The sequence below is a fragment of the Ailuropoda melanoleuca genome, chromosome 8, assembly GCF_002007445.2.
Source record: "Ailuropoda melanoleuca isolate Jingjing chromosome 8, ASM200744v2, whole genome shotgun sequence".
Taxonomy (NCBI): domain Eukaryota; kingdom Metazoa; phylum Chordata; class Mammalia; order Carnivora; family Ursidae; genus Ailuropoda; species Ailuropoda melanoleuca.
Genome location: NC_048225.1, coordinates 10,264,727 through 10,288,304, shown reverse-complemented (window position 1 = coordinate 10,288,304; position 23,578 = coordinate 10,264,727). Strand labels below are relative to the sequence as shown.

Here is a 23,578-nt window from a genome sequence, read left to right as displayed (position 1 = left end):
AATAGCCACCCACTTACTGACCAGTGGTGCATTGACAGTACCGGACTGTCCACCTTTCTCTCTCTCTGGCCTGAGGCATGAGAATCAGCTGATGGCATGACCAGCCCGAGCAAATCCTAGTGGAATGGGGCAGCTGTGGGTCCCAAGACCAAGTTTCAAAGCATGAGCTTCCAGAACCATCCCAAAAGAGTTTGGAAGAACAATGCCCACCTTTAGCCCAACCTCTGCTCAGTGGGAGGCAACAACTGTGAATGCAGCCAATCCCCAGCCCCACAGTCTCCTGCTTTTTGCTGGAGGACCCTGATATCCACCCAACAACAAAACACAGATAAATATAAAATCCCTAATTAATGGCAAAAGCACGTATGTCTGGGGTGGAAGTAGCAGGTGAAACTTCAGTCCCAATTCACCTCAGGAACCAGCAGCCAGTTAGATAATATTTAATAAGTTCACTTTGCATGTTGGGGAACGGGTGAAGAAGCTGAGAGAAGCTAAAACACGTAAGCCCTCTTCCACAGTCTGTAGGCTTTCCCAGTCTTGAAGCTCCCAAGGGCCCAAGGTCTGCTGTCTACCCAGCCTCCCAGGATGGTCTACACACTAGAACTGCGGTTTGGGATCAGGAGAAGGTATAACTTCAGGTGTTGCATACTGAAACCCTTATGATTGGCCAGCCCAGAACAATTCATCCCAGGTATTCCTTTTGGGTCTTTTCCCTTTAGACAGGCAGAGTTCAGTCCATCTCCACCATGCCTTCCTCTTGACAGGCAGCCCGAGGGCTGGAATGAGAAAGGGTAAGCCAGAGAAGGCCTCAAGCAAACATTGTGACCCTAAGGTCACTCTTGGTGGGTTCTGGCATTCCTTTCCTCTGAACACTTGTTAGATGATGGACTGAGGGAGTGATAGAGTTGGGGCACTCCTCGGCATGTCTTACAAACCCTGGTGTTTGGGAGAGGGGGCCAGAATATGAGAAGTAACATCAAAGACCATGCCCTCAACTCTGCCTGTCTCACAGTCCTGCTCTTGGGTGAATGTGCCAGAAACTGGCTGTTGAGAGTTCCCAAAGGAGATAGTTAAATTCAAGCTTTGGCTTTCCTCCGTCTTCCAAACACCAAACCAATGAGTGCTGGCCGTGGTGCTGATGTCCTTGCTTCCACTGTGGGATCCTCTTGCAGGGAGAGAGCTTGCTGCCAGCTTCACCAGGAGCCCAGAATGGTAACAGGACTGTGCGGATACCTCCAGCATCTTCCTAGGGGTTAAGAGAACTGAGCTTCCCGTTCCTCACCTTTCCATTGCTAAATGTTGGTGGTCCTTACCCTCCCACCTTGGATTCTACCTCCTATTGTGTCTTCTTAACAGCCACTGTTTGGTCACCTCCTGATTCTCTGGGGCAGGAAGCACCAAGCAACTGAAACCACAGATAATACCCTACCTCATTTCCACCAGCAACTTTAAACTTCTTCCACCCACCCAGCTGCTGACAAATGGTTAAGAAGAGAGTCTAGGGCTTCATGTATTTTATTGTCTTCACCTGCCCACCTCCATCATCTGATGGAACATGAGTGTTCAGGGAAGCAGCCACAGGTGAGATGAAGAAGGAGAAATTAGGGTTGGAAAAGCCAAGGTTGAGGGAGATGAGCAGAAGTCGCAAGTGCCTTCTGCAGGAAAGTGACAAGGGGGAAACCAAGACTTGATGCACAGAATGACAGAATGAAGTTACGGAATGCCTGGGTTTGTCCTGATCTCAGACAGCATGTTTTAAAGCCATGGTAAGCTGGGGGTGGGGGGTGGGGGATGTAAGGGTCTTGAACACCAAGCTTTCTGGGGAAGAGTCACAGCCCTGGTTCAGAGTTGCTGAGACACACTGGCCTTGGACAGGGTCTTGAAAACGTCCGTGTAATCAGGTGGGCCCTGAAATTCTCCCGTCCCCATTCTAACCAGTGCCTGATGCCCCCCACACCCCTGCTGGGCCGTGCCCACTCAAGAATACTGCCAGATGGACCACAGAGTGATGAGGGTGATGCTGTAGGCCAGCACTGCCACCAGGTAGATACGGAAGAGCAGCCTGTCCAGCACGGAGCCCACACGCAGCCACTCCCGGGCCACTTCTCGGTTCTCGTCCCTCTTCTCCAGGAAGCGCCTGATGGAGGCCAGCTCCTGCAACAGCCCGCGCATTGCCAGCGAGGCCTCCCGCGGTGGCGGCGGGGGGCTGCCTCGGCCCCTCGGGGTCTTCTCCAGGTCCTGGGGGCCTCCCAAATGGCTGCAGTGGTTTCCCATGTCTGGAAAAAGGGCAGTGTGTTGGCAAAGGAGGGAGACCCAGCAGAATGGCACAAACACCGTCCCTTCTGTTTCTGCGGCAGCTTGCAGAAATCGTGATTATGAATAATTTCAGACATAAAGAGTATAGAGGTTAACTAATCTGGTTGTGTACCCACCATGTGACTTAAGCAAAGAAAGAGAGCAACACAGTTGGAGACTCCTGTATACCCCTCCTTAGTCACATCCTCCATCCACTCCCCAGGTCACCGAGATCATGAATTTGGTGTTTATTTCTTTCCATGCATTTTTTCCTTAATGCGTGGGCTTCTTCCAGGAATTTGATATCTATTATTTCATTTGTGCCTCACAACAGCCCACGAGAGAGGCCACGTAGGAGTGATTATTACTTGCACATTTTATACGAAGCTGCTGAAGCTCAGAGAGCTGAAGTGATGAGCCTGTGGTCACGCCTGGAGCATCGTGTGTGTGTGAGGCCACTAAGGCCTAAGATGTCTGGGCTGTGAATCCACTGCTCGCCCCCTTAGGCCTTGCTGCCCTCTTCCCCGTGACTCCAGCCCAAGTCCTTCTGCGCCAGGAAATACACCTGCAGCTACGGCTACCTCGCAGGTGAGCAGTGAAACTAGGCATTAGGCTGGTGGACCGCCTCATCTGTTCATGATGACGTGGTCTTAGGTTAACCACACACCTTCTGTAAAAGGCCTCACTCTTGCCAAAAGGGAGGACAAAAGCCGGTGGAGTGGTTAGAAATACTAGCTTAGCATCAGACTGGGTTCCAGTCAGTCTCACCAGTTCCTGGCTCTGTGACTTAAGGCAAGCTATTTGGCCTTATGCCTCTGTTTCCTCATTTGACAAACGAGCATGGGAATGCTATTAGGGGGCCTCAGGATGACCTGTGATAATGCACAGAAAATGCATGTGCCTGGCCCAAATACATCAACGAGCCACGACAACCCCCGCCCCTACACCAGATGGTGGCTGTAACAATGTCTCAGGGAAAACAAGCACCACGTTCCGTGTCCCCAGCAGCCCCATCTCTCTGTCTCATAGGTGTCCGAAATTCAAAGGGACCTGGTCTCTGAGCTGACTGAATGCAAGAGTTTGGAAATCCTGGCTGCAGACCTAGCCATGTTGGGTAAGAAGTCCCATCACTGCCTGACGGGCATCCATTTGCTCCCCATTGGGGCCCAACTCAGAGAAAAGCTACTCTCAGCCCAGAAGTCTCAGCTCTTGACATGCTCAGCTTCTGGAACTCCTTCCTTCTCTCTATCCATCTCTGGGCTGATGAGAGGAGGGGAAGGCACAGAAGGGGTCGATGCCTTTGGCTGAACTCTGCTGCCTCCCTGCGAGGCCAGGCATGGGGTGTCGTGTGCAAGACAGCACCCAACTCCCACCCAGACCCTGGCAAGTCAGGTCGCTCCAGCCAGAGACTCTCCACCACATCCCTCTCAGGCCCTCTGTGTGGGACTCACCCTCTCCCTTTCTCACCTGAGCAGTCATCGGTCTTGGTGGCTGGGGAGGTGGCTGGAGGCCTTCGAGAGGCCGGCTGCTCCCCTAGGCAAAGGAGCAGGGCCCCTCGCTCCAGAACCAGGCGCCGGAGCCAGGCGGGCACTGGCTGCTGCAAGTCCTGCTTGTGTACCAGCCGCACGATGAAAATGGTCTCAGCCAAGCTCATCACCAGCAGCGCCATGCACACGACAAAGTAGACCCCTGTGCACACGGGGCGGGGTTGGGGGACACACACCGCAGGCGGGAGGGGGCCGGTTTCTCAGTTCCTCGGCCGCACCGTGTGCTTCCCCCGGGGTGGGCCTTACCAATGAGGGGAGTGCCAATGGCGGTGGCCGGCAGCGTGTCTGACACGATGATCAGGAAGACGGAGTAGCCCAGGAGGAGCGTGATCTTGAAGGAGACCCTCTCGCCGCTGTCTGGAGGCAGGTAGAAGCCCACGATGTCCATGAGCATGAGGAAGACACTGGGCAGCAGCAGGCTGACCGCATAGAACAGGGGCCGCCGGCGGATGACCACCTAAGACCGGGACGGGAGCCGTGGGGGAAAGCTGGGCTAGACGGGCTCTGCGTCCCGGAACAGCTGCCCGTCCCAGACCCCCTTGCTTCGTGGAGCTTGTGCCCGGGCTGCCGAGGGAGGAAACTGGACCGACCTCACGTTCCGCATCTAGATCGAGGCCTGTGGCTGCCGAGCTGGAGTAAGGGGCAGGGCCACTGAGTGTCCCCACCTACTCCCCTGAAGTTCCAAGGCACGAGTGTGACCCTGGAGCTGGGAAAAGGGCTGCAGAGGTTCTCCGCCCCCCCGCCATGCCTCCCGGAGCCCCCGTGGGTCTGCCGGCCCCTCAGCTCCGGTGGTCGTCCCCCCATGCCCCCCGCAGTCCCACTCACGTAGAACTTCATTTCTGCGTAATGGCTGCTGTCTTCCATACTGAACTCCCGGAACTGGGTCAGCACCCCCAGAAGTTCCCACTCGCCCTGGTTCATGAAGAGGGTCTTGTCGAGCTTCACCTTTTCCGGCAAGCGCCACAGGGAGATGTTGATGTCCTGGACTGAGAAGGAAGAAACCACGCCGGCTCTGGAGGGTAGCGCCAGGAGTGGGCAGACCCTGGGATGGGGCTTAGCGCACTTGGCTCTGAGCCTGCAGCCCCAGTCTCCTCAGCTACAAAATGAGGTAACAGTTCACGCGGTACCCATAGGGGCAGCTGTAGCGAGGGGAGTGACGGCCTGGATGAAAACACACAGCAAAATGCAAAGAACCAGAACCAGACAAATGACTTATTAGCAAGCCCCCTCTCTCCTTCTCTCTATCTGTCTCCCCCCAACCCGGCCCACACATATCCCTTCCAAACATTCTTCTGTGTTTCCACTAGGGTTACTCCTTTATGAAATGAACAGAAGTCAACATTCTTCACCTTTCCCCTGATAGGGCTGCCTGCCCTTAAAGGTAATCTAAGGTCTCAGTCAGTTAAGCGTCCAGCTCTTGATTTCGCCTCGGATCACGATCTCAGGGTCCTGAGATCGAGCCCCACATCAGCCTCCATGCTGGGCATGGAGACTGCTTAAGATTCTCTCTCTTCCTCTCTCTTGACCCCCATCCCCGCTTATGCATGTGCACTTTCTCTCTAGAAAAGAAAGAAAGATAGAAAGATAGAAAGAAAGGAAGAAGAAAGAAAGAGAGAAGGAAGAAGGTTAACTAGGAAAATAAGTGAAATCTTCCCTTAGCAGCAGTTTCACTTCTCTGCATCTGTACTAGAGAAATAGATACATACTAGAAGGCCAGGACTATCTAGTACAGCAAAATATAGGGAAAGATCTATATATCCACCAATCAGGAAAAGCGTACTAAACTATGATGCATCCAGACCCCAAGCCACCCTCCAGCATGCAACATTTACGAGAAAGATCTAAATATGCACTAACTGGGAAAAGTGTCCAAGATCTCTCACTGAGTGAAAAGAATCAGGCAGCAGTAGCCTAAATGATACATTTAGTAAAATAAAAACATATGAAATAATTTCCATGGGCTTTCCATAGATGTGTATGCATGTGTCTATGCAAAGGCTAGAGAAGGATCTGGAAGAATATGCCATATGAAGCTTACACTGATAAAAGCTGTGAAGTCTGCTGTGGGGAGTTGCTGGTGGAGAGTTTGGGATTGAGGGTAGAGGTCAAAAGTCCAAGAGTATTTGTAATTCTGGTTTTTGTCCAAGGAAGCTATGTGTCATCTTGGCACTGTACGGTTCATTGATAAAACCAGACAGAAGAGGAGGAGACCTTTCTGCAGGAGCCTGATGCTCACCGCACTAGGCTTCAGGGAGCACCTGGGATGCAGCCACTAAATAGAAGTTGCCGAGCACTTCTTTTGTCCCAGACACTGCCCTGGGGACCTACCTGTGGGTCAGAAGTCATGGTCCTGCCCTCTCTGGGTTTATCTCTGCTAGAGAAGCAGACATTGAGCAAGAACCTACGTGTGCAATGGAGGTGGGGGGACAGGGTGCTACACAGCGGGGCAACGGGGAGGCCTAGTCCGGGGGTGAGACGGCTTTCCCTGAGGCACGGAGCCAATGCTGGGATTAGGTGAGCGGGGGCTTGGCCTCACTAGGAGGGGTTCGGGGCAGGAGTGGGGCGGGAAGGGGAGCAGGAGAGGGAGGAGGAGGGGGCAGGGTGACCCAAGAGAGGAAGCAGCCTGGGATCAAGGGAGAGAACGGGCTTCGGGGCCTGGAAAGGAAGGCAGCGGGGCTGGAGTTGAGCTCAGGGGAGCATGCATGGGGTTAAGGCTGGAATGGAGAGCCGAGGGCAGGCCCTGTGGGCCAGGCGAAGGATCTGGATTCTGTCTCAGGAGTGCCGGGAAGTCACTGAGGCTTTTAAGCAGAGAGTGACATGCTATGAGGAGCAAGAATTGGAGGGGGATCAGCTAGGAGGGTACTGCTGAAGACTGGGGGAGAGAGGAGGGAGGGATGCGTCAGTGGAGAAGACAAGTGAGGGACACTTAGGGCCACATCCCGGCCTTACTGAATGTCCTACTGCCAGTTCACACTGTCTCACCGGACCCTCCAGGCAACCAAGGGAGACAGCAAGGGCAAGCACGGAGGCCCGTGCAGGAAGTGATGTGGATAAAGGAGAGAGCCTCCTAGAGGGTGCTCCTCCTGCAGGTGCTCCGGGGACACCCCCACCCCCCGCCGTGCCCCGGCCCCCTCCCGGAGCCCTCGCGCAGTACTCACTCGTGTGCAGCCAGCTGGTGAAGGTCAGGGAGCAGTTCTGCACGTCGAAGGGGAAGTTGTAGATGTCGAGGCTACAGGCCGTCATCACCTGGAGGGGCTTGTAGTTCTGGACCTCACCGTGGTGCCCAACGTACACGTACGGGATACTTGGAGACTTCCCCACGTCCACACTGGCCAGGGAAGAGCGTCAGTTTGGGGGCTCAAGAAGCAGGTCAAGCTCTGGGAGTCTGAAGGTCTCTGAGCCACCCAGCAGGGTAGAAATTCAGGAGGGGTCTGGGCAGCAGGACAACCCGCACAGTGTCCTTCTAATCTATGGTAGGCTTTCTTACCTGCATTGTCAGGGTTACTTTCCAAGCAGGAAAGGGCATTTCTCCTTTATTCCCCTAGCAACCTAACCACAAAAGGCAGGCAGAGAATCCATGTACCTCACAGCCACCGGCTCTAACATGCATGCCCAGCTGTCCCTGTGCCACCACCCACCCAGCTGGGCAGAGCTCAGCTCCCAGGAGTAGCGGCTCAGTGGCAATGGGCAGGCTGGGTGGGAAAGCAGGACCTTGGGTTCCATCCTGACTTGGGCTTCTCTTTGCTCCCCATCCCTAGAAGTCCTGTTGACATGAGAATAATCTTGCCTGGAGGTGAAGGAACTAGAGAAATCATTGAGAAGAAGTGAGGCAAGGTGGGAAAGTTCTGCAAGATCCTCAACGCCTAGGCTCTGCCCAGTGACCACCGTGGCACGGAATGGTCTGAGCTGGGCGTCCTGAGCCTGCAGCCTCCTGTGGAACCAGGCTGAGAGATGAGGAACCAAGATTCAGGCTACTTCACAGTTTAACTGGAGATCCAGCCAGGAACTGGGGTCCCTCCAGTCTGAGCTATGCAGGTCATGGGGCTCTAGGTCAGCTGCACCCCCTGAAAAACAGTGTGAAGGGCACCCCTGGCCTACTTGGGTGGGAGGCTACCTGGGCCACCTCCTCCTTCCATCCGTCTCCCCCAGCCATCTTCCACGCCCAAGCATTCAGAAGCCCAGGCAGTGGAGTCTGAAGGAGCCTGAGGGATGGGGGGAAGGGATGTTAGCCAGGGCCCAATGAGATAGTGTTCATCTGCTGGTAATAAAGGATGGTGGTACCCACTTCTCCTCGGGGGTGCGAGGTGGAGCCAGCCAGGCACTTGTGTGACTGGAGAGGTCTGAGCATCTCCCAGCTCCAAATCGCCCCTGTGACTAGAGCCGGTGACCACTGGGGGACTTCATCCCTTTAGGTAATCTGACTGCCCCCTTTAAAAATGCAGCTGTCCCTCCTTTGGCTATTATAACAGTGGGGATTCATTCACCAGCTTCCCTTCCCCAGGAAGGGGGCCCTCAGACCAAGAAGAGCAAGGTTCCGAATCAGGCATAGAGAAAGAGGAGTTTTAAAAAGAAAAGAGAAAGAAAAGAGGGGAAAAAAAGGGGATGGGAGAATTGGAGCCCAAGCCAATTCCTCGTTACCTACAGCTCTGCAAGCCTGGGTGGGACCTCTCATGCAACAACACATTCTTGTCCCCATGCCCTGTTCCTCCCCAGCCCAGGAGTCACTAGGGAGCCATCCATCCACCCAGCATTGGATGACAGCACTCACAACTCATTGATGAGAATGTCCGGGACCCAGATGCTCTCGGTGGGGATGGACAGCTTGGTGATGTTGTCAAAGTCCTCGGGGTTCCACTGGAGAAACTCGTCAGTCCAGTACTGGGGGAGGAGTGGGGATGGTCACAGGCAGCCCCCTCCATCTCGGGCGGTGGGCGTCAGTAACTCCGGATGACTTCACTGCTCTGGGGGAATCTGGGTATGGTGGTCCCCAAATCACTCAGCAGTATCTGAGAGTCCTCCCACCTCTGTGCTCACACACCCAAACTCCCGGCATGCAAATATGACCCAGGGAAATTAAGCCTTGCCCGGGGAAGGCATGCGGCCATTTCTCCTGTTGGAATATCTCATCGAACTGCGGGATCTTGGACAGATGGCTTCTTGGGTCTTGGTCTGCTCACATGTAAATTGAGATAATAACATGCACGTCACACGGTAGAGATGGTTATTGTTAAGTTTTGATCACCCCATTGTTCACCATCCTATCAGAATGACTGATCTGTCAACTTAATCATGTCACTCCCTCATTTAAAACTCCAGTGGCGTCCCTTGCCCTTGGGATAGAGTTAGACCTCATGGCCAGCAAAGGCCTGCATCGTCTGACCGCCAGCATTCTCTCTAGCCTCACTAATGCTGCCTCTCTGCGGCTTCTAGCCTCCAGCCACGTGCAGTGAAAACCCACAGCTCTGCATACCCGCGCACCCCTACACTGCAATCCCGGTCTTCTCCCCTGACGGAGGTCTTACTCGTCCCTCCAGACTTAAGCAAAACATCTGTCTGCTCCCTTCGCCAGGAACCTTCCGTGACCCTTTCCCAGGCTGGGGGTTTATGTGCCTGCCCCGTGTTCCTGCTGCATTGGAGTGCTTATCTTGCTGCATTTGCCTGTCCCTGTGTCTGTGGCCCCCACTAGACGATGAGCTCACTGAAGGCTCACAGACCGAGTCTAGTTTGCGTCTCTGATTCTGGCCCCTTAGCATAGTCACTGGAACACGGTAGGTTGGCTTCCCCTCACTGCCGGACAGACAAGTGACCCTGAGGTCCAGGGGTGGGACCTAAGCCAGATGTCCCTGGAAAGGAGCTCCAGGCTGCCTATTCTTGCTGGGCCCCTCCCCTTGATGCAGGGTGTGCTCTGTACTGAGAGAGCTCTGCGAGGCAGAAGAGAGCCGTCTGGCAGGAATCAGCATTCTGGCATCTTCCTCTACCCCACTCTTTGCCCCATGAGTGCAGTGTGCTCATGAAGAAAGGGAGGGATTTAATTGAGACCCACATATGCCAGGCGTGTCCGCAGACAGAGCCTCTCTCAGGTTTGACCTCTATGAACTGGCCCCGTTGTCCTGCCCACTCTCTCTAGCCACTGTGGTTACTGGCTCTCACATCTGCCCCACAGCTCTGGGGCTGCCAGAGCAGCCCAGCCTGTGGAAAGAAGCCTGCATGGCTTGCCTGCCCTCCCCGCCGGCTCCCCGCCAATTCCTCACCAGACGTGCTGCAAAGGCCTCAGAGACTTTTCACCAGTGCCGGAGTGACACAGGTCAGAAGCTGAAAGAGTGGGGAGGTGACGGAGGGGGTGAGGACTCAGTGGATAGAATCGCCTCGTGTCAATTGCCCAATTTGGTTGTCATCACATCTGGCCTAATAGAAGGAAGAACTTTCTAGCTATTAAGAGTTGTCTGAAAGTGCAGTTGCTGCCCACGGAGCTCCCGGTCACTGGAGGTATCCCATCAACAGAGGCTGCACAAATTGTTGTTTGAGATGCCATGAAAACCCTCAGAAACCAGAGGATTTCTCCTCCATGAGCATTACTCTTCCTTTCATCACCAGTTCTGAGATAAGAGAAGCCCAGACTCCTGGGTCTCATGAGTCTGCCGCTGAGCCTCTCCCTTCCCCTTCTCTCGCCCAGGCCTCTGAGATTCCTGATTCCTTTGAGATGGAGGAATCCTTCCTGGAAGGGGAGGCCCAGATCCCAGGACACGAGGGAGGGCACAGGGCTGGTCGCTCACCTGCCGGTACCAGATGTAGGTGGTCAGAACCTGGTTCTTCTCATCCTGTGAAGGGAAAGGGAGTTCAGCTTCGGTGGCCCTGGGCAGGTGTCCACCTTGCACACACACCATAAAAGGAGCTGCTGCTTTGTTTCCCTATTCCTTTGGGAAGTGAGAGTGTAGAAAAGGGGAAAAGGGGCCAACCAGGAAGAGTTGGTCTTTCACTAGACATTCCTATAAAGAAATAACAACCGATTTTTAAAAATTTCATACATATATATATAGTCTACTATTTTCATGTATAGAATATATATATTCTACTATTTTCTATTATGTTATACAAATTATATATATATATACCTCTTATGTTATATATATTTTATATATATAAAATACGTAACATAGAGATAAGAGGAGACATAGAAAATACCATCTCTCTGTCTATATATTTTTTGCAGATTTGTATGCCTGTATATCTGGACCTGTCTCTCCCTCCTGCCCTAGTGTGCAGGCAAGAGGTGCCAAACGGCATCGAGAGACAGAGTCATCACTGGTTTAGGAATAATTCTGCAACCATCCTTTAGCAACACCCACCATGTATCAGGGCCTGTGTAAGACACCAAGGGCCTAGAGAGGAACAGGACAGTGTGAAGCCTCACACAACTCACACGGAGACGTGGTTACTGTGATACACTGAGCGAAGAACCACATGTGGAAAGTGATTTTCTGGCTGTAAGGGTTGAGAGAGGCAGCCACACAGGTGACCCCATTTTCTGGTTTGGGCAGATGTCGAATGTCCTGATGCGGGTCTGTGCCAGATCACAGGTACCCTGGGTCCTTGAATGTCCACTGTACCGCCCAGGGGGTGACTTGGCCTTCCGCAGTCTCCCACCCCAAAAGGCCCCCCTCTGAGCGGGGCAGGTGGGGCCAAGCGCTCACCACGCTGAGGATAGCATAGATAATGACATCGATGGCCACGGTGGTGGGCTTCCTCCAGTCCCGCACGGGCCGCACGCCCTTCTCGTAGTTGGCCATGAGGTAGTCTGACAGCCGCCGCAGAGCTGGCCTGGAGGCGTTCTGGGCCTGGAGGGGCCTCCAGCGCCTGGCTAGGAAGAACGGTTCAAAGCAAGCGTCAGAGCCTGAGGCTGCCCCCAGTTCTCTTGCCCTGGTTTGGAAGCTGTTAAAAGGAAACTGTCTCCACTATTTCCACCTCAGATCCCCAGATCCCCCCACCGGCTGAAATTCCCATCACTGGAACATTTTGTCTGCAAAGAGTCCTGCCCAGATACGAGCTATTGTCTCCTAAGTGTAACAGATACACTCGTTTACGTGAGGGAGGGTGCTAGCTGGGCTGTAAAGGCGGGTGCTGCAAGACAGGTGAGCTCTAAGTGGGCCAAGGGCTGAGAAAGGTTGAGAGCGGGTACCTGCACAGAGGAGGTGGGCCTGTGGGGGGTGGATGAGGGGCACTGGGGAGCCAAGGAGGAGTGGCCCTGGGACGTGGTACTGGAAGGAAAGGGAGCTGCAAAGAAAGGTGGCCCCGAGTGCACGATCTCTAAGCCCCAAGGTCTGCCTGAGGGTTTGCCTCAGCGCCTGCCTGGATCCCCATTGGCTCCTTGACCCCAGCCTGCTATTGACGGAGAAAGAAGGAAGCCATCCAGTGAACACAGACGTTCCTTTTCCTTCCTGCAGAATCCACCCCCTCAGCTGTGTGCACACACAAACTCCTGGGGGTGGGTTGGCCAGGACTCCTTCAAAGGGTTGTTCTGTGGGCAGATCTGGTGAATTAGGAAGAGGGTTAGGTGTGGGGTGTACAGGAGGCGAGAAGAAACCAAGTTGTCCCCAGAGCTGGAGGCCTACAAGGACCAAAGAGAGATGAGAAGACCCTACCGCTACTCTATGGGGGTTTCAGCTGTGCCTGTTATCCCTCTGGGAAATCGTAGAAGCACTTCCTGAGAGATTCCAAGAAGTATGAAGGTGAAAGGCATGGGAGAGGGAAGGGGAATGCCGTGGAGCACCAGGGCAAGGATGTGAGAGGGCGGGCAGGGCGCCACCTGGGTCCTTCACACACCAGGTGCCTCTTCTCTCATCTTGTCTATATAATGTGTGCAACCCACACAGCCGATTTCCCTACAGATCCCCCTGCCTCTCCCCACCCACCTATCCCCGATAAACTTTCCGTTTCCCTCAGAACGACAGAGAAGAGCAGGCGGAGGTGGGAGACAAGAGACCATTTATTGAGTGTCTCCTGTGGAGACCCTGGGGTGGCTGTCATGACAGCATCTTTTACAGATGAGAGTCCCCAAGGCTCCGAAGGGAGGGTCCTGTGCCCTGCAAGTGGAGGAAATGAGATTCAGATCCAACTCTCTGTATGTCTTCACCACACCAGCAGCAGCCCTGATCCCATGGCTGGGAATCTGACCAGACTGGGCCCCGCGGGCCTCAGGGCAAAAGGCCATTGCTGGGAGGGATAGGACTTCTCTTCAGCCGGGGAAGCCCCAGACCAGAGTCGTAACATGCAGCCTGGGTCTGTTGTCCCACTGGGCTTCCCCAGCGACAGCTCAGGGAAGGAAAACCATCGTGTGCACCGGCTCTTCCTACCCGTCCAGCCCTGGGATGGGATCCTACCTGTGCTTCAGCCCCAACTCCAACCTAGCTCTGGATGGGGAGAAAACCTTCCGGAGTGGGGAGTCGATATCGTTTGTAGCAAAAGGCAACAGATGCTTTTGTGACCCCAACACCTTGCATCCCAGGAAGGCAGGAAAGGGTGGATGGGGGAATGCAGAGAAGTGTGATGTCACTGGAGTTTAGCCCTGGAAGGGAACTTTAGGAAAGGAGGCCCAGGGAACCCATGCAACAAGACTAGGGAAGCTGAGGAAAGATGGCTAGGTTAGCTCTGGTCTCCACTCTGTTGCGAAGGCGCTGTGTGACCTTGAGTGAATTACTCCCCCTCTCTGGACCGCAGCATTCCCGCTTACAACAAGAAGGGGTAGACCAAGTGAGCTCCAAGGTACCTTGCAGCTGCCATTCTATGAGTTTGGAGGCGGGACAAAGAGAGGAGCCCTTGTACACACTCCCAATGTACCAGGCTGCTGCCTGGCCCCTCTCAGCAAGCCCGCCCCCACCCGGTACTCCACTGGTCCAACCTTGGAGGTGGACCACAGTGCCTTAATATTCTCTCATGCTCCCATGTGCCAAGATCCCTGACTCTCCTGCAGCAGCACCCGCTGCACAACCCTCCTTCCCTCAACGCTTGGGGGAGTCAAGCCTCCCCTGCCTGGGTCTACAGGTGGCCAGGCAAATCCCATGCACTTGCCCACGGTTGCCTTACCTTCTCCCTGTGCCAGGAGCGTGGGTAGAAGCAAGGCCAGCAGCGCCTGGGGCACCCACAGCAGCATGGTGAGCTTTCCCGGGCGCGGGGCGCCTCGGCGTGGCCTCAGGGTGAGTCGTGCCGAGGAGCAGCCTGCCCACACGCCGCCGCCTCCTGTCCCAGCCGGCCTGCCTCTCGGGCTGCTTTCCACACCTTCTGAGGCCGCAGCCTCGCACAGCCCCGGCCCCTGGGGTTGGGCACCGCCAAGTTTTCCTGCAGTCAGTCCTTCAGTGGAATCAGGTTTCAGGGCGGGAGGGAAGGAGAGAGAGCCAGTGAGAGAGGAGCCCGCCCAGCTGATGTCATGCGGCAGGACTTGGTCCACCCCCCAGCCAGGTGGCCTGGCCAAATTCCTCCAGGAGTAACTCAGGGGCAGGGGCAGCGGAGCCCCTGGAGCTGGAGCGAGGGTGCGGCCTCTCTGCTGGGAGGTGCTCTGGGCTGCTGCCTTCGTTTCCGTCAAGTATGGTCTGGTAGCAGGGCGCTGGGGCAGGGAGGGGTGAGGCTGTGGGAGCAGGAAGGCCATTCTTTTACACCTCAGGGTGACACGTGCCCCTAGCTAAGCAGGTGACCAGGCATCTCTGCGGACGGAGGAAGGGGACCCGGGGTCACCACATGTCTGCTCTTTTGTTCTCATCTAAATATTTATCTATTTTTCTCATCTAAATATGTAAATTTAAATATTTCAGTAGCAATACATATAAGTATCTATAGTTTATACTATACTGATATATTTACATATTTTAATATACATAATAAATATGAGCTATAAAATATAATAGTAATACATGCTTGTTATAGGAAAATATGAAGAAAAATTAAAATCATCTGTGGGTTTACTTACTACCCAGAGACAGCCGCTGTTAATATTTTGGTGTGTATTCCTCTGTAATTTTCCTCTATGATATGTATACAGTGAAGTAAATATACCATGCATTTAACTTTGCATCCCATTCCTTTCTTTGCTTAATATCAATTCATGAGCATTCTCAACACCTTCCTGTTAAATGTTTTCTTGGAAGAAGTGTTTCCTTTTCCTTTGTAAATTGAATAGGAAAGGATCTATCCCTCAGACGCCAACTGTGCGCCAACAAAATTGTCTGAGAAGAGTATTGCTGTGAATTTGTTGGAGTGAATCCCACCCCCACTTCACCATTTGGAGTAAAAGCAGACTTTTCCACCTCGAGTGTGTTCAACGCAAGATGCGCCTGTATCAAATCATGGCAAGCCTCAGTCACAAAACATTTTTATTCCTTTCAGTTCCTTTTCCAGTTGAATTTCGGTGTGGTATAGGCTGGGAACACTGTAGGAAGGAAGAATTTTCTAAATTGTAATTAAGTATAAAAAAAAATCACCCTGGGCAGGGATCAGTCCTTTTTGGTTTTGTCTGGATTTTTCCCCTTGTTCATGCGCATGATGAAATCTGCATTTAGCATTATACCTTTCACAGATGGAGTCCCTTCATACGACTATGAGCCGGAGNGCCGTGCCCCGCCCCCTCCCGGAGCCCTCGCGCAGTACTCACTCGTGTGCAGCCAGCTGGTGAAGGTCAGGGAGCAGTTCTGCACGTCGAAGGGGAAGTTGTAGATGTCGAGGCTACAGGCCGTCATCACCTGGAGGGGCTTGTAGTTCTGGACCTCACCGTGGTGCCCAACGTACACGTACGGGATACTTGGAGACTTCCCCACGTCCACACTGGCCAGGGAAGAGCGTCAGTTTGGGGGCTCAAGAAGCAGGTCAAGCTCTGGGAGTCTGAAGGTCTCTGAGCCACCCAGCAGGGTAGAAATTCAGGAGGGGTCTGGGCAGCAGGACAACCCGCACAGTGTCCTTCTAATCTATGGTAGGCTTTCTTACCTGCATTGTCAGGGTTACTTTCCAAGCAGGAAAGGGCATTTCTCCTTTATTCCCCTAGCAACCTAACCACAAAAGGCAGGCAGAGAATCCATGTACCTCACAGCCACCGGCTCTAACATGCATGCCCAGCTGTCCCTGTGCCACCACCCACCCAGCTGGGCAGAGCTCAGCTCCCAGGAGTAGCGGCTCAGTGGCAATGGGCAGGCTGGGTGGGAAAGCAGGACCTTGGGTTCCATCCTGACTTGGGCTTCTCTTTGCTCCCCATCCCTAGAAGTCCTGTTGACATGAGAATAATCTTGCCTGGAGGTGAAGGAACTAGAGAAATCATTGAGAAGAAGTGAGGCAAGGTGGGAAAGTTCTGCAAGATCCTCAACGCCTAGGCTCTGCCCAGTGACCACCGTGGCACGGAATGGTCTGAGCTGGGCGTCCTGAGCCTGCAGCCTCCTGTGGAACCAGGCTGAGAGATGAGGAACCAAGATTCAGGTTACTTCACAGTTTAACTGGAGACCCAGCCAGGAACTGGGGTCCCTCCAGTCTGAGCTATGCAGGTCATGGGGCTCTAGGTCAGCTGCACCCCCTGAAAAACAGTGTGAGGGGCACCCCTGGCCTACTTGGGTGGGAGGCTACTGCCCCTGGGCCACCTCCTCCTTCCATCCATCTCCCCCAGCCATCTTCCACGCCCAAGCATTCAGAAGCCCAGGCAGTGGAGTCTGAAGGAGCCTGAGGGATGGGGGGAAGGGATGTTAGCCAGGGCCCAATGAGATAGTGTTCATCTGCTGGTAATAAAGGATGGTGGTACCCACCTCTCCTCGGGGGTGCGAGGTGGAGCCAGCCAGGCACTTGTGTGACTGGAGAGGTCTGAGCATCTCCCAGCTCCAAATCGCCCCTGTGACTAGAGCCGGTGACCACTGGGGGACTTCATCCCTTTAGGTAATCTGACTGCCCCCTTTAAAAATGCAGCTGTCCCTCCTTTGGCTATTATAACAGTGGGGATTCATTCACCAGCTTCCCTTCCCCAGGAAGGGGGCCCTCAGACCAAGAAGAGCAAGGTTCCGAATCAGGCATAGAGAAAGAGGAGTTTTAAAAAGAAAAGAGAAAGAAAAGAGGGGAAAAAAAGGGGATGGGAGAATTGGAGCCCAAGCCAATTCCTCGTTACCTACAGCTCTGCAAGCCTGGGTGGGACCTCTCATGCAACAACACATTCTTGTCCCCATGCCCTGTTCCTCCCCAGCCCAGGAGTCACTAGGGAGCCATCCATCCACCCAGCATTGGATGACAGCACTCACAACTCATTGATGAGAATGTCCGGGACCCAGATGCTCTCGGTGGGGATGGACAGCTTGGTGATGTTGTCAAAGTCCTCGGGGTTCCACTGGAGAAACTCGTCAGTCCAGTACTGGGGGAGGAGTGGGGATGGTCACAGGCAGCCCCCTCCATCTCGGGCGGTGGGCGTCAGTAACTCCGGATGACTTCACTGCTCTGGGGGAATCTGGGTATGGTGGTCCCCAAATCACTCAGCAGTATCTGAGAGTCCTCCCACCTCTGTGCTCACACACCCAAACTCCCGGCATGCAAATATGACCCAGGGAAATTAAGCCTTGCCCGGGGAAGGCATGCGGCCATTTCTCCTGTTGGAATATCTCATCGAACTGCGGGATCTTGGACAGATGGCTTCTTGGGTCTTGGTCTGCTCACATGTAAATTGAGATAATAACATGCACGTCACACGGTAGAGATGGTTATTGTTAAGTTTTGATCACCCCATTGTTCACCATCCTATCAGAATGACTGATCTGTCAACTTAATCATGTCACTCCCTCATTTAAAACTCCAGTGGCGTCCCTTGCCCTTGGGATAGAGTTAGACCTCATGGCCAGCAAAGGCCTGCATCGTCTGACCGCCAGCATTCTCTCTAGCCTCACTAATGCTGCCTCTCTGCGGCTTCTAGCCTCCAGCCACGTGCAGTGAAAACCCACAGCTCTGCATACCCGCGCACCCCTACACTGCAATCCCGGTCTTCTCCCCTGACGGAGGTCTTACTCGTCCCTCCAGACTTAAGCAAAACATCTGTCTGCTCCCTTCGCCAGGAACCTTCCGTGACCCTTTCCCAGGCTGGGGGTTTATATGCCTGCCCCGTGTTCCTGCTGCATTGGAGTGCTTATCTTGCTGCATTTGCCTGTCCCTGTGTCTGTGGCCCCCACTAGACGATGAGCTCACTGAAGGCTCACAGACCGAGTCTAGTTTGCGTCTCTGATTCTGGCCCCTTAGCATAGTCACTGGAACACGGTAGGTTGGCTTCCCCTCACTGCCGGACAGACAAGTGACCCTGAGGTCCAGGGGTGGGACCTAAGCCAGATGTCCCTGGAAAGGAGCTCCAGGCTGCCTATTCTTGCTGGGCCCCTCCCCTTGATGCAGGGTGTGCTCTGTACTGAGAGATCTCTGCGAGGCAGAAGAGAGCCGTCTGGCAGGAATCAGCATTCTGGCATCTTCCTCTACCCCACTCTTTGCCCCACGAGTGCAGTGTGCTCATGAAGAAAGGGAGGGATTTAATTGAGACCCACATATGCCAGGCGTGTCCGCAGACAGAGCCTCTCTCAGGTTTGACCTCTATGAACTGGCCCCGTTGTCCTGCCCACTCTCTCTAGCCACTGTGGTTACTGGCTCTCACATCTGCCCCACAGCTCTGGGGCTGCCAGAGCAGCCCAGCCTGTGGAAAGAAGCCTGCATGGCTTGCCTGCCCTCCCCGCCGGCTCCCCGCCAATTCCTCACCAGACGTGCTGCAAAGGCCTCAGAGACTTTTCACCAGTGCCGGAGTGACACAGGTCAGAAGCTGAAAGAGTGGGGAGGTGACGGAGGGGGTGAGGACTCAGTGGATAGAATCGCCTCGTGTCAATTGCCCAATTTGGTTGTCATCACATCTGGCCTAATAGAAGGAAGAACTTTCTAGCTATTAAGAGTTGTCTGAAAGTGCAGTTGCTGCCCACGGAGCTCCCGGTCACTGGAGGTATCCCATCAACAGAGGCTGCACAAATTGTTGTTTGAGATGCCATGAAAACCCTCAGAAACCAGAGGATTTCTCCTCCATGAGCATTACTCTTCCTTTCATCACCAGTTCTGAGATAAGAGAAGCCCAGACTCCTGGGTCTCATGAGTCTGCCGCTGAGCCTCTCCCTTCCCCTTCTCTCGCCCAGGCCTCTGAGATTCCTGATTCCTTTGAGATGGAGGAATCCTTCCTGGAAGGGGAGGCCCAGATCCCAGGACACGAGGGAGGGCACAGGGCTGGTCGCTCACCTGCCGGTACCAGATGTAGGTGGTCAGAACCTGGTTCTTCTCATCCTGTGAAGGGAAAGGGAGTTCAGCTTCGGTGGCCCTGCGGGCAGGTGTCCACCTTGCACACACACCATAAAAGGAGCTGCTGCTTTGTTTCCCTATTCCTTTGGGAAGTGAGAGTGTAGAAAAGGGGAAAAGGGGCCAACCAGGAAGAGTTGGTCTTTCACTAGACATTCCTATTAAGAAATAACAACCAATTTTTAAAAATTTCATACATATATATATAGTCTACTATTTTCATGTATAGAATATATATATTCTACTATTTTCTATTATGTTATACAAATTATATATATATATACCTCTTATGTTATATATATTTTATATATATAAAATACGTAACATAGAGATAAGAGGAGACATAGAAAATACCATCTCTCTGTCTATATATTTTTTGCAGATTTGTATGCCTGTATATCTGGACCTGTCTCTCCCTCCTGCCCTAGTGTGCAGGCAAGAGGTGCCAAACGGCATCGAGAGACAGAGTCATCACTGGTTTAGGAATAATTCTGCAACCATCCTTTAGCAACACCCACCATGTATCAGGGCCTGTGTAAGACACCAAGGGCCTAGAGAGGAACAGGACAGTGTGAAGCCTCACACAACTCACACGGAGACATGGTTACTGTGATACACTGAGCGAAGAACCACATGTGGAAAGTGATTTTCTGGCTGTAAGGGTTGAGAGAGGCAGCCACACAGGTGACCCCATTTTCTGGTTTGGGCAGATGTCGAATGTCCTGATGCGGGTCTGTGCCAGATCACAGGTACCCTGGGTCCTTGAATGTCCACTGTACCGCCCAGGGGGTGACTTGGCCTTCCGCAGTCTCCCACCCCAAAAGGCCCCCCTCTGAGCGGGGCAGGTGGGGCCAAGCGCTCACCACGCTGAGGATAGCATAGATAATGACATCGATGGCCACGGTGGTGGGCTTCCTCCAGTCCCGCACGGGCCGCACGCCCTTCTCGTAGTTGGCCATGAGGTAGTCTGACAGCCGCCGCAGAGCTGGCCTGGAGGCGTTCTGGGCCTGGAGGGGCCTCCAGCGCCTGGCTAGGAAGAACGGTTCAAAGCAAGCGTCAGAGCCTGAGGCTGCCCCCAGTTCTCTTGCCCTGGTTTGGAAGCTGTTAAAAGGAAACTGTCTCCACTATTTCCACCTCAGATCCCCAGATCCCCCCACCGGCTGAAATTCCCATCACTGGAACATTTTGTCTGCAAAGAGTCCTGCCCAGATACGAGCTATTGTCTCCTAAGTGTAACAGATACACTCGTTTACGTGAGGGAGGGTGCTAGCTGGGCTGTAAAGGCGGGTGCTGCAAGACAGGTGAGCTCTAAGTGGGCCAAGGGCTGAGAAAGGTTGAGAGCGGGTACCTGCACAGAGGAGGTGGGCCTGTGGGGGGTGGATGAGGGGCACTGGGGAGCCAAGGAGGAGTGGCCCTGGGACATGGTACTGGAAGGAAAGGGAGCTGCAAAGAATGGTGGCCCCGAGTGCACGATCTCTAAGCCCCAAGGTCTGCCTGAGGGTTTGCCTCAGTGCCTGCCTGGATCCCCGNGCCTGCCTGGATCCCCATTGGCTCCTTGACCCCAGCCTGCTATTGACGGAGAAAGAAGGAAGCCATCCAGTGAACACAGACGTTCCTTTTCCTTCCTGCAGAATCCACCCCCTCAGCTGTGTGCACACACAAACTCCTGGGGGTGGGTTGGCCAGGACTCCTTCAAAGGGTTGTTCTGTGGGCAGATCTGGTGAATTAGGAAGAGGGTTAGGTGTGGGGTGTACAGGAGGCGAGAAGAAACCAAGTTGTCCCCAGAGCTGGAGGCCTACAAGGACCAAAGAGAGATGAGAAGACCCTACCGCTACTCTATGGGGGTTTCAGCTGTGCCTGTTATCCCTCTGGGAAATCGTAGAAGCACTTCCTGAGAGATTCCAAGAAGTATGAAGGTGAAAGGCATGGGAGAGGGAAGGGGAATGCCGTGGAGCACCAGGGCAAGGATGTGAGAGGGCGGGCAGGGCGCCACCTGGGTCCTTCACACACCAGGTGCCTCTTCTCTCATCTTGTCTATATAATGTGTGCAACCCACACAGCCGATTTCCCTACAGATCCCCCTGCCTCTCCCCACCCACCTATCCCCGATAAACTTTCCGTTTCCCTCAGAACGACAGAGAAGAGCAGGCGGAGGTGGGAGACAAGAGACCATTTATTGAGTGTCTCCTGTGGAGACCCTGGGGTGGCTGTCATGACAGCATCTTTTACAGATGAGAGTCCCCAAGGCTCCGAAGGGAGGGTCCTGTGCCCTGCAAGTGGAGGAAATGAGATTCAGATCCAACTCTCTGTATGTCTTCACCACACCAGCAGCAGCCCTGATCCCATGGCTGGGAATCTGACCAGACTGGGCCCCGCGGGCCTCAGGGCAAAAGGCCATTGCTGGGAGGGATAGGACTTCTCTTCAGCCGGGGAAGCCCCAGACCAGAGTCGTAACATGCAGCCTGGGTCTGTTGTCCCACTGAGCTTCCCCAGCGACAGCTCAGGGAAGGAAAACCATCGTGTGCACCGGCTCTTCCTACCCGTCCAGCCCTGGGATGGGATCCTACCTGTGCTTCAGCCCCAACTCCAACCTAGCTCTGGATGGGGAGAAAACCTTCCGGAGTGGGGAGTCGATATCGTTTGTAGCAAAAGGCAACAGATGCTTTTGTGACCCCAACACCTTGCATCCCAGGAAGGCAGGAAAGGGTGGATGGGGGAATGCAGAGAAGTGTGATGTCACTGGAGTTTAGCCCTGGAAGGGAACTTTAGGAAAGGAGGCCCAGGGAACCCATGCAACAAGACTAGGGAAGCTGAGGAAAGATGGCTAGGTTAGCTCTGGTCTCCACTCTGTTGCGAAGGCGCTGTGTGACCTTGAGTGAATTACTCCCCCTCTCTGGACCGCAGCATTCCCGCTTACAACAAGAAGGGGTAGACCAAGTGAGCTCCAAGGTACCTTGCAGCTGCCATTCTATGAGTTTGGAGGCGGGACAAAGAGAGGAGTCCTTGTACACACTCCCAATGTACCAGGCTGCTGCCTGGCCCCTCTCAGCAAGCCCGCCCCCACCCGGTACGCCACTGGTCCAACCTTGGAGGTGGACCACAGTGCCTTAATATTCTCTCATGCTCCCATGTGCCAAGATCCCTGACTCTCCTGCAGCAGCACCCGCTGCACAACCCTCCTTCCCTCAACGCTTGGGGGAGTCAAGCCTCCCCTGCCTGGGTCTACAGGTGGCCAGGCAAATCCCATGCACTTGCCCACGGTTGCCTTACCTTCTCCCTGTGCCAGGAGCGTGGGTAGAAGCAAGGCCAGCAGCGCCTGGGGCACCCACAGCAGCATGGTGAGCTTTCCCGGGCGCGGGGCGCCTCGGCGTGGCCTCAGGGTGAGTCGTGCCGAGGAGCAGCCTGCCCACACGCCGCCGCCTCCTGTCCCAGCCGGCCTGCCTCTCGGGCTGCTTTCCACACCTTCTGAGGCCGCAGCCTCGCACAGCCCCGGCCCCTGGGGGTGGGCACCGCCAAGTTTTCCTGCAGTCAGTCCTTCAGTGGAATCAGGTTTCAGGGCGGGAGGGAAGGAGAGAGAGCCAGTGAGAGAGGAGCCCGCCCAGCTGATGTCATGCGGCAGGACTCGGTCCACCCCCCCAGCCAGGTGGCCTGGCCAAATTCCTCCAGGAGTAACTCAGGGGCAGGGGCAGCGGAGCCCCTGGAGCTGGAGCGAGGGTGCGGCCTCTCTGCTGGGAGGTGCTCTGGGCTGCTGCCTTCGTTTCCGTCAAGTATGGTCTGGTAGCAGGGCGCTGGGGCAGGGAGGGGTGAGGCTGTGGGAGCAGGAAGGCCATTCTTTTACACCTCAGGGTGACACGTGCCCCTAGCTAAGCAGGTGACCAGGCATCTCTGCGGACGGAGGAAGGGGACCCGGGGTCACCACATGTCTGCTCTTTTGTTCTCATCTAAATATTTATCTATTTTTCTCATCTAAATATGTAAATTTAAATATTTCAGTAGCAATACATATAAGTATCTATAGTTTATACTATACTGATATATTTACATATTTTAATATACATAATAAATATGAGCTATAAAATATAATAGTAATACATGCTTGTTATAGGAAAATATGAAGAAAAATTAAAATCATCTGTGGGTTTACTTACTACCCAGAGACAGCCGCTGTTAATATTTTGGTGTGTATTCCTCTGTAATTTTCCTCTATGATATGTATACAGTGAAGTAAATATACCATGCATTTAACTTTGCATCCCATTCCTTTCTTTGCTTAATATCAATTCATGAGCATTCTCAACACCTTCCTGTTAAATGTTTTCTTGGAAGAAGTGTTTCCTTTTCCTTTGTAAATTGAATAGGAAAGGATCTATCCCTCAGACGCCAACTGTGCGCCAACAAAATTGTCTGAGAAGAGTATTGCT

The 23,578-nt window shown here is 53.8% G+C and overlaps 2 protein-coding genes across 2 annotated transcripts; both read right to left on the bottom strand.

The window, feature by feature from the left end:
- Positions 1-1,508: 1,508 nt before the first annotated feature.
- On the bottom strand, positions 1,509-14,147 carry LOC100477001 (5-hydroxytryptamine receptor 3A). Its single transcript, XM_034667707.1, has 9 exons — positions 13,923-14,147; positions 11,534-11,700; positions 10,616-10,660; positions 8,611-8,720; positions 7,001-7,170; positions 4,668-4,828; positions 4,089-4,299; positions 3,763-3,984; positions 1,509-2,276 (listed from the first exon to the last, which is right to left on the bottom strand). Exons 1-9 carry the CDS (start codon positions 13,987-13,989, stop codon positions 1,978-1,980), a joined length of 1,452 nt encoding a protein of 483 aa, XP_034523598.1. The 5' UTR covers positions 13,990-14,147; the 3' UTR covers positions 1,509-1,977.
- Positions 14,148-15,322: 1,175 nt separating this feature from the next.
- On the bottom strand, positions 15,323-22,621 carry LOC117803293 (5-hydroxytryptamine receptor 3A-like). The gene is made up of 6 exons (XM_034665623.1): positions 22,428-22,621; positions 20,021-20,187; positions 19,101-19,145; positions 17,096-17,205; positions 15,481-15,650; positions 15,323-15,378 (listed from the first exon to the last, which is right to left on the bottom strand). Exons 1-6 carry the CDS (start codon positions 22,492-22,494, stop codon positions 15,323-15,325), a joined length of 615 nt encoding a protein of 204 aa, XP_034521514.1. The 5' UTR covers positions 22,495-22,621.
- Between the last annotated feature and the right edge of the window lie 957 nt (positions 22,622-23,578).

Coding starts and splice junctions, on each gene's coding strand:
- LOC117803293 (XM_034665623.1), bottom strand. CDS start 22,494: ATGCTGCTGTGGGTGCCCCAGGCGCTGCTGGCCTTGCTTCTACCCACG. Junction 19,146..20,020: donor TCTATGCTATCCTCAGCGTG/GTGAGCGCTTGG, acceptor TTCCCTTCACAG/GATGAGAAGAACCAGGTTCT. Junction 15,651..17,095: donor GACATTCTCATCAATGAGTT/GTGAGTGCTGTC, acceptor TTCCCTGGCCAG/TGTGGACGTGGGGAAGTCTC.
- LOC100477001 (XM_034667707.1), bottom strand. CDS start 13,989: ATGCTGCTGTGGGTGCCCCAGGCGCTGCTGGCCTTGCTTCTACCCACG. Junction 3,985..4,088: donor CATTGGCACTCCCCTCATTG/GTAAGGCCCACC, acceptor CCGTGTGCACAG/GGGTCTACTTTGTCGTGTGC. Junction 2,277..3,762: donor CAAGACCGATGACTGCTCAG/GTGAGAAAGGGA, acceptor CCCTTTTTCCAG/ACATGGGAAACCACTGCAGC.